We start from the raw sequence: 9,656 nt of genomic DNA, 5'->3' as shown, positions 1-9,656 counted from the left end.
ATTTACCAAATATTTAGACCTGTCGTGGAGTCTGTCAGGGAGCTACAGCCAATGAGAGCTCAAGAATCGGGATGAGGGGAAAGCTGGTGGAGGGGTCGCCTGTAACAGTAGGAACTTTAAGTGTTGCATTTGCAACATGGACCATAGTTAATGTTGCACCTAGAGGAAACAGGCTATAAATAGTGAAGTCATGTGGAAACAGACTATTTTCTGAACACGTGTGCCAACGACAACATTAACAAACACGACTGCAAGGAGAGTTCCGTGGACTGTCTCTCGCATGTTATCATGTTGTTAACCGTATCACTTCTCACGTGTGTTTTCTCAACAAAACGTAGTTTGTAGACCTCATTTAGGTTTTCTACTGGTGAAAGATATTGTAGTGGGTGGTCTCCCGGTCAGTCATGTAGTGTGAAAACCACAACGACTTAAAGACTCCTGATTACAAGACCGCAAGTCTTGTAGTGTAAACTTTAATTTAGCTGCTAAATGCTTCACTATGTTCACCAGCTAGTTGCTACATTTCTTTGTCTGCCATGTAGTGCTGCAGTTAGTATGCAGTTGGGTTTAAATGAGGCTGATGAGAGCAGTGAGAGTTAATCAAAACAGGAAAGTCTTGGGGCCTGTACTACGAAGCAGGATTTAGGGTTAGCGAGGTAATTTCAGGGTTTAACCCTTCAGGGTTTTCCGTCCTACGACGGTGGTTCACTTCTTACCGGGGTAGATCGCCATTATGCTGAACACCTAACCTGCTCCGGAGCAGGTTATATTCCAGATAAGAGATCAACTGGTATGAAAGCACCGCCTACTGACCAATCAGAGCTCGGTGCGCGGATTGTATGATAATATTACACAAATACGAAGAAGTTAAAGTCATAATCCAGACTAAAAACAACACAATTTAAACTGACAAATTCAGGAAGGACAGCTGGCTGGATGCTGTGGGTGACCACTTTGAATTATGTTTTAATATTTTTTTTTTTTTACTTGCTCTCAAGTCCGTTTCACACCGCCGGAGTCGAGGACGCAGCTGAAAGAAGGCTGAAATACTCCTACATGCTGTCTCATTACCAAAGGGCATAATGACGTGTGATCTATTCATCCATTATATTCTGAAATTTAATATAATATCACTGCCCCATCTAGACGACTGTATCTGACTTTTGAGTGTTAATAAATTAATAAGTCTGTTAATTTACGCATTCACACATTGGCAATTTTTTTCGTTTGCCAGCTGTCCTTCCTGCATTTGGCAGCTTCAACTGTGTTACTTTTAGTCTGGATTGTGTGTTTAAATTCTTCGTATTTGTGTAATATTAAAGCCTGTTTTTGGTTTGTAAAATGTGCCGCCCTGCTGACAGTAGACTTGTGATTGGTCAGATGCTTCAAACACCCCCCCTTTCATGTTCACAGCCAGATTGAGAAACCCTGGGTGGATTTACTGAGTTGATAACCACCTTCGTAGCATGATCTCTTTTGTTATGATTAGTTAAGCCAGATAATGAGAAGATACCCTGGGTGTGTTGAACTCGCTTCGTAGGACAGGCCCTTTGGGCTGTAAAAACCAAAACAACAGGCTGAAAGAAGCTAAAACGCCCCGTGGATCTGAGGGGAGCTGCAGAGTCGGATGATGAATTCCCTTCCAACATAACCCGATTTCTCCCAGCAACCTGTATTTTTTTGCATGTAAACGTGCTGAGAGAGAGCGAGAAAACAATCTGAGACGAAAAAGAGTAAGTGAGGAAAGGCAGCGAGAGGGAAAAACACACCGTAAAGATATTTAGCGTACCGAGGTGGAAACACACAGAGAGAGAGAGATAAGGAAGAGAAAGAACCAGCGGAGAGCGAGGGGAAGAGTCAGAATAAAGAAAAAGGAAAAAGGAGCGAGCCAGAGATGGAAGCTGGGAAAGGGGAATAAGATCAAATGAAGGAGAGACAGCGGGGGAAAGCAAGGAGGGAGAGTGAGAGAGAGAAGCAGAGTTGACACATAAAACAAAGATGAGACACCTAGAGAGAGAGAGAGAGAGAGAAGAGGCTGTTGCTGGAAAAATGTAGATAGACACCTCGGAGAGAGGAAAAGAAAGAAGGGAAGGGATCCAGTGTGTGGAGGGGCCAGAGAGGAGGAGGAGGAGGAGGAAGATAGAAGAGGAGGGGGAGCTAAAGAGGAGGGGAGGGGACGAGACAGGCAGGGGAGGACCAGTACAAGGAGAGAGAGAGAGAGAGAGAGAGAGGCAGATACGGAGGTCCACAGACAGCAGCAGCGTGCAGAGTGCAGCATGCAGACTGGCCATTGACGCTGCAGTTGGATTGAACATACACATGCACAGACACACACACCCCTGAGGAGTGTATGAGAACATGCCCAGGCTGCTGTCCATGGACACACACACACTGGCAGGGCACCAGAGAGGAAATACAGCAGACCCCCGAGCCTGAGGACCTACTTAGGACCTACATGGAGAGCAGCATGTTTTTTGGTGAGTTTGCATTCAGACCTGTTTACATGCATCATTTCATCCTCGTGTGTGTGTGTGTGCAGATTCCTTCATCTAAGTGTGTGTGTGTTCTTAACTGTTCTGGAAAAGCACAAACTGGTTTCCATTAAGAGTGTGAAGTTACACACCTATAGGAGAACTGTTTTTTTTTATGAGTGTGTGTTCACTGCATGTGCTTTATCACAGTCAAATGCAGAGTGTAAGTGCACACATTCCCCTTCTCCTAAATATAAATGGGTTCCTGCCTGTTACTTGTTCTGGAAACTAAAAAAGATGGATAGGAGAGCTGGTTGCTGTTACAGCAGAACATAAAAAAGAAAGAGAAAGTGTGAAGTTGCCCACTGAGGGCTCCTAAAACTGTTGAATGAACCTGCTCACAAGGTAACCTCCTTTTCCTCATGCTCATGTTCTGGTTTATTGGACTGAATCCCAGGTGGTTGAGCCGCTGAGAATACAAGCTTTGGATTTCATCGTGGCTGTTTGACCAGCTGACTGTCCAAATAAGACGGGAGATGCCCACCGTCGAGTGCCACTTGATATTCTGTCGGATTTTTTGAGAGAGATCCAAGGAAGGCCCCTTCCATTAGTTTTATGGAGGAGGCTTAGGAAGACTTAATGCGTGAGTGGCTCCTCGTCAAGTGCTCTTCTCACGGCTGGCTTACAGTCACATAGGAGGAATAATTACACAGGGATCCGGAGTTCTGAGGGGCTGATTTGTTAAATGAAAGACTCTTTTTTTAAATCCCGGGGATTAAAGCGATCTGAAGTTACAGACCGTGGCTTGTAAGAGCGAGAAGGATTTTCTCTTGTTATGCCATACACAGAGGAGGGGGTGTGGGGGAGTGCTGGGGAGCGTATAAATGAATAAGCTGTCAGGTGCAGAGACAGCTCTTTGAGATCCAGCACCAGTTTCGGTCCGGTGTGCAGCTTCTGGAAAGCAAAGAGGTGATGCAGGTCTGGTTGGATGGATGGGTTTAGAATTTGGCCCCTTTTAACCCAAAATCATGAGAAGTGAAAGTGGAGAGGCTTCAACCGGAGAACAGCTCAGGCAGGTTCCTGTGGTTGGCGATGCTTGTTTTGTCTTGACAAAGTACCATGTTATCTCCCAGCCCAGTCGCACAGCAGTTTGTGAAATAGTCACGAAATTGAATATATTGATTTGTGTACATAGACACGGATTTGTGATGGTCAGCACGAAATCAGTTCATATGTAATCCACGTAATTGTGAACGGGGAAGTATAGAGAGCGGCGAACACCACATACGGAGGAGGTCGGGGTTTATGGGTGGGTCCAAAAAACACAGGACCCAGGAGACCGCTATTCGTGTCCTGTGTGAAACCACTAGTCAGAGTTGATTTATTTGTCACGTAACTTCCGTACTTGAGTTACAGCACTTTCGGAGTTATTTTAACCCAAACCGCCATCTTTTCCTTAAAGCTAACTAAGTAGTTTCTGTCACGTAACGTCCGTACTTGAGTTACAGCACTTTTGGTGTTATTTCAACTCTAACCTCCATGTTTTCCTAAACCTAACTAAGTAGTTTCGTTGCCTAAGCCTAACCAAGTCGATCTATTCCTAAACCTAACTAAGTAGTTTTGTTGCCTAAGCCTAACCAAGTCGATCTGTTGTCAAGTCAGAGTTCATTTATTTGCTACATAACTTCCGTACTTATGTTACGGCACTTCTGGAGTTATTTTAACCCAAAAGCACCATCTTTTCCTAAACCTAACAAAGTCGTTTTTGTCAAGTAACTTCCGTACTTCAATTACGCCACTTCCGGTGTTATTTCAACTCTAACCTCAATGTTTTCCCAAACCTAACCAAGTAGTTTTGCTGCCTAAGCCCAACCAAGTTGATCTATTCCTAAACCTAACTGAGTAGTTTTATTTTGAAAAGACTGGAGTGGAAATTGACACATGTGTCACGTGTCGCCGGACATTCGTTAGAAAACACACTAAAAATACGTTGTTGAAAGTCGTGTTGAGTGTCACGAGAAAAAAAGTAAATTTGTGTCTATGCACACGAATCTAATAGATTCTATTTCATGACTATTTCACAGACTGCCGTGAGACTGAGTTGCATCTCCAGTGTAAAACAAAACAACAAGACGAGTAGAGGTCACTGTTTGTGTACAGGATGTGTACCGTTTTAACATTTATGAATCCTGAGTGCACAGAGAAAATTGATGGTATCTCTTGAAAGATTAATGACACAGCTTGTTCAGCAGCTCGGCATCGCTGCTGTTTAACTGTTTTCTGTTACAGTGATTAGGTGACATGTCGTGAGTGTCTTGACCTCTTTGAAACAAGACACCAAAATGGAAAAGAATTAACAGGTCAAAAAGGAAACGCTCGTCTTGCCTTAAAAGCTGTCCACATACGTCAAAAGCAGGCAGTAAAAGAAGTGTAACCCAGCAGGCTAATAGGTCTTAAAGTGTGCGCCGCAATCATACCAGCTATTAGTGTTGTTGAGTCGAAGGGCCCGGAGGAAATCTACCCGGTGAGTCTGGCTTTGCGGTCGGCGTTTAGCAGCACGTAAACATCTTTTTGGTTAACCTCAGATTACAGAGCACACGGGCAGTGATTTTTGGATGCGACCCAGAGACAGCTGTGTTTATTAGGGAGCTACACTCATGACAGCAGCAAAAGCTACAGTATGCTAATCTGAAGGGGATGGAGGCAGCGGGTGTTATGTACCTCGGAGCCAAATGCATCACATGCTGGTGAAATTTGTGGAAGAATGCAGATCTTTATCCTGTAAAGGTTAATTGGAAAATCAGTGAAAGTTAAAAAAAAAAAAATAAGAATGCTTTAAATCTACCCTTTGTGCTCACTTTGTTCTATTTAATAGGGGTGAAATGATTTTATCCTCCTCGCTTGAGGGGAAGCACTGATCTCAGAGCATGTTAAGGGCCACAGAATACAATCAGCACACTTCATGAAAACACAAAGGTGTTAATCACATCTGGAACGTCATCAGCATACAAATGACTTCCAGTGAAATTCAGATTTATCTAATAATTGGATTTGTGTTTGCTGAGGGGAAAGAGAAGGTTGTGTGAGAGCGAGCTTTTTTTTTTATTTTGAGGCTCTCTGGCGGTGCGGACTCTCTGGACAGATGTTATCGGAGGAGCAGCCAGGTTCAGGACACTAACAGGAGGCGGACGGCGGAGGAGAGCAGCACAAGATGATTAATTATTAATGCCAGTCGGCGTCCTCCAGACATCATTTTAACTCTCTGCCTCTCTCGACGTACTGCCGCAGGAGTAAAAAACGCTTCAGCCCAGATAAGGGAATCTTTCAGGAAGGGCAATGCAGAGGACGGCAAACACGTCGTGATACAGTCGCCATGCATGCACGTCTCGTCCAATGAGCTGCTCTTAATGTCTCGTACTGTATAGGGCTGCTGCATCATTAAACACAGCCTCAAAGAGAATGGATAAACAAAGGCCAGTGGGTAAAAAACTTTCATCAATTCTGATCTGTTTCAAATATTTCCAGCAGTCAGATCTCATCTCAGTTCTACATCATTACACTTCTGGGCGAAGCAAAAAAGCATCTCTGAAAGCCCCAGGTTCAGAGTGTTTCAACTGGTTTGTGGCAATTCAATTGAAATTGTGTTTAAGAATATGCACCCCTAAAGCATAATTCCAACAGACACGATAAGGGGCTTCAAAGCTGCATTAATGAGTTTTGTTGGGCCACTTTGAAAGAAACTGGAAAACACACATTTAATATAAAAATTGATATGGATAACATGTGTGCAAACTGTTTACACATCCAGCAGAGATTAATTTGGAGCCATGACGAATGCAATGCAATTTACATTCCTTCTATAGCTGTGATTTATTGCCCTGTAAATATCTGGCTCTTTAATCAAACTTTATTTGTATTGCACATTTAAAAAACAACCACAGTTGACCAAAGTGCTGAACATGTACATAATACAAATGAACTAGGGCTGTCAACGTTAACGCGATAAAGCATTGATGCAAATCTGTTTTAACGCCACTGATTTCTTCAACACATTAACGCAATTTGCGTTTTTTAGGTTGTAGCGGGCTCAGTTTTAAAGCTAGAAGATTGAAGATACTGGTATCATATGAAACTTTATAATCTAAAGAATCCATTGGTACCAGCTGTGTCATACTAGCTTGTCATGAAGGAGGTTAAATAAGCTTCAAATTTGTGCTGAATGTTGCTGAGGAAAAACTGTCATGGTCATTTTCAAATGGGTCCCTTGACCTCTGACCTCCAGATCAGTGAATGTAAATGGGTTCTATGAGTACCCACGAGTCTCCCCTTTACAGACATGGCCACTTTATGATAATCACATGCAGTTTGGGGCAAGTCATAGTCAAGTCAGCACACTGACACACTGACAGATGTTGTTGCCTGTTGGGCTGCAGTTTGCCATGTTATGATTCGAGCATATTTTTTATGCTAAATGCAGTACCTGTGAGGGTTTCTGGACAATATTTGTGTGTTTTTTGTGTTGTTAATTGATTTCCAATAATAAATATATACACACATTTGCATAAAACAAGCATATTTGCCCACTCCCATGTTGATAAGAGTATTAAATACTTGACAAATATCCTTTTAAGGTACATTTTGACAAAATTCGATGAATTTGCGATTAACGTTAGACAATCATGCGATTAATCGTGATTAAATATTTTAATCGATTGACAGCCCTTAAATGAATACAAAGCAAGCAGCAATAAGAACACAGTAAAAACAATAAACAAAATGTGCACATAATAGCAGTAAAACAGTTGCAGCACAACAGAAGATAAACTTAATCAAACGCCAGCGAGAAGAGGTTAATCTTCAGCAGTGACTTAAATGTTTTAATATGAAAAGGTAAACTGTTCCAAAGATTATAGGGACGGCCACCGCTGCTGGTGCCGCTGCAGGCTGCACAGAGTTGGTTTTTAGAGCGTTTTTGATGAAAACAGCTGGCTGTTGCTTCTGGACAGGTTGGACTCAACATTAACATCTCCAAAACTCTTGTAAATGGGGCACATCTTGAGTTTGTGGAAGAGTTCACCTCCCTGGGCAGCCTCATCAGTAAAGACAGTGCAGTACATAAAGACATCAAACCAAGGCTGGGAAAGGCTCAGGGGGCTTTCTCCTAACTCCGTTCCATCTGGAGGTCCAAGCAATACAGCCTCAAAACAAAGATGCTCTTGTACAACAGCAATGTCAAGTCTGTTCTGCGATATGGCTCAGAGAGTTGGCGAGTGATCAAAACTGATATGAGGAGGGTGGATGATTTTCACAATGGATGCCTCAGACGAATATGCCAGATCTTTTTGGCCAAACAAAATCTCCAACCACCAACTGTACAATCACCAAGGAAATCACACACAGACGTCTGAGATGGCTAGGCCGTGTGCTGAGAATGGAGCAGGACCGGAAGATGGACACCACCAGGCGAAAGAAAACCCGGGAGGCCCAAATCCCCCCTGGCGCAGAACTGTGACACAGGAGCTGGACAAGATGAACCTGTCATGGGGAGAAGCCCAACATGCTGCCAAGGACCGAATGCAATGGAGAGAGCTCATTGAAGCCTTATGTCCCGTAGGGGATGAAGAGGAGTAAGTACGTAAGTTGCATCTGGAAATGACGCGAGTGAACCACAACAATAAAGTTGTGGGCAAAATCTTATTTAAAGACTTTAATTATTTCAGTAATGTGCTTATATGTTGTATATTCTGAAATTAATTCACACATAATTCAATTATTTTGCAGCAAATCGAGTGTTCCAGCGTAGGAAAACTGTATAAAACACACAGAAAAGAGGGGCCTGATTTACCTGCATGGCCATGATCACATCTCATTTCATCATTTCTATTTGATTCGTATCTGGTGTTTGTTGGTTTCAGTTTGTTTGTGGAAAAATTTTACATAGACAAACATTTTACAACCTCAAATTCTCCCATTTAACCCTCACATACTTTCTGTCAGTGGCTGCATGAGAAGTCTCCACTTCATTCACTATGTAAACACATCAGTGCCGGAGGAGGGAGATTGCACAGACCTGACTGACATACAACCTTGGCTTTTCATTTGTTTTGTACTCTATTTGTTTGGCTTTGACTTGTTTTGATCATCTTAATAAACGCTCCTGACAGAAAACCACAGTATAAAACCAGGCTGAAGACAAAAGAGTGAATTTTTCTTGCTACCACTGTTTTATTCAGCGTAACTCCCAGGCTGCTCAGACAGTCTTCTACTTATTTTAATGACTGCAACCTGATGACCTTTCAGCGTGCCGCGGCTCTCCCGAGCGACTCTCCATGCTAAGTAGATGACAGCGTCTGCTGGAGAGACTCAGCCCACCTGGGCCCTGCACTCTGCCGCCGGAGTCAAAATTTAGAACTCAAATATTAACATTTTTTAGCCAAACTCAAGTCAAATATTGACACTTCTAACAAACAAAGTGATAAATATGGTTGCCAGCTGTGCCTCTCTGCCAGAGCCTGCTGTAACAGGCTCAGTGCTGGAGCATCTTGAAGTCAGCGTGGCGCTCAAAGGTCGGGGTTAAAGTTTAGATCAGCAGCCAGGGCTCATTTTCCTGCTCTGCCTTATATTTTATGTCTTTGCTGGTGGTGACAGATGATCAGGGTTAGGAGAGTTGAAACACTATCCGCTGCTGCAGGCTGGAATGTGCCTTTATGTTTGGGCATGTTTGATGGATTGCGATGGTTCCGTTAGCTTTCACAACAGGAGACAAAAGAAATGCTATTTACCTTATTATACCTCAAACGGGCCGAGGTTTACGAGGGTATGTGAGGTTAGAAGAGGTTAAACCAATTGCGTTCAATGAGGGATAGTAAGTTCGTTCTACTTCTACTTCACCACATTTTGGTACTTTTGACTTCCCTATACTTATTTGACAGCTGTAGTTAGGGATGTCACCAATACCAGTGAAATTCCACAATTCTCTACCAATTCGATACCATGGTAAAAAACAAAACAATAATTCCCATGTACTTCAACAGACACTCCTTTATTACTGTTTGCATACTGCTCTTTGTTGGGAAGTTAAACAGGTCATATTTCTCTCTCTATCATCTATTTTATAGTGCTGTGAAAACATTTCCTTCAAACAAGTGGATTTATTCAAGTTTCTAACCAAAAACTCCATTTTAC

At 42.8% G+C, this 9,656-nt stretch overlaps 1 protein-coding gene across 2 annotated transcripts in view; it reads left to right on the top strand.

Moving 5' to 3' along the window:
* Window positions 1-2,173: 2,173 nt before the first annotated feature.
* The window catches only part of znf385d (zinc finger protein 385D), a 93,089-nt gene continuing 85,606 nt past the window's right edge, over window positions 2,174-9,656 (top strand). For both annotated transcript variants that reach the window (XM_037785558.1, XM_037785557.1), the window contains exon 1: window positions 2,174-2,477. In XM_037785558.1, coding sequence (XP_037641486.1) covers window positions 2,351-2,477 — 127 coding nt within the window. In that variant the 5' untranslated portion in view covers window positions 2,174-2,350. The remainder of the gene's footprint in view (window positions 2,478-9,656) is intronic.

The sequence above is a fragment of the Sebastes umbrosus genome, chromosome 11 (assembly GCF_015220745.1).
Source record: "Sebastes umbrosus isolate fSebUmb1 chromosome 11, fSebUmb1.pri, whole genome shotgun sequence".
In the NCBI taxonomy this organism is placed as follows: Eukaryota; Metazoa; Chordata; class Actinopteri; order Perciformes; family Sebastidae; genus Sebastes; species Sebastes umbrosus.
Note: the sequence above shows the minus strand (reverse complement) of the source record. Positions and strands in the feature narration are given on the sequence as shown.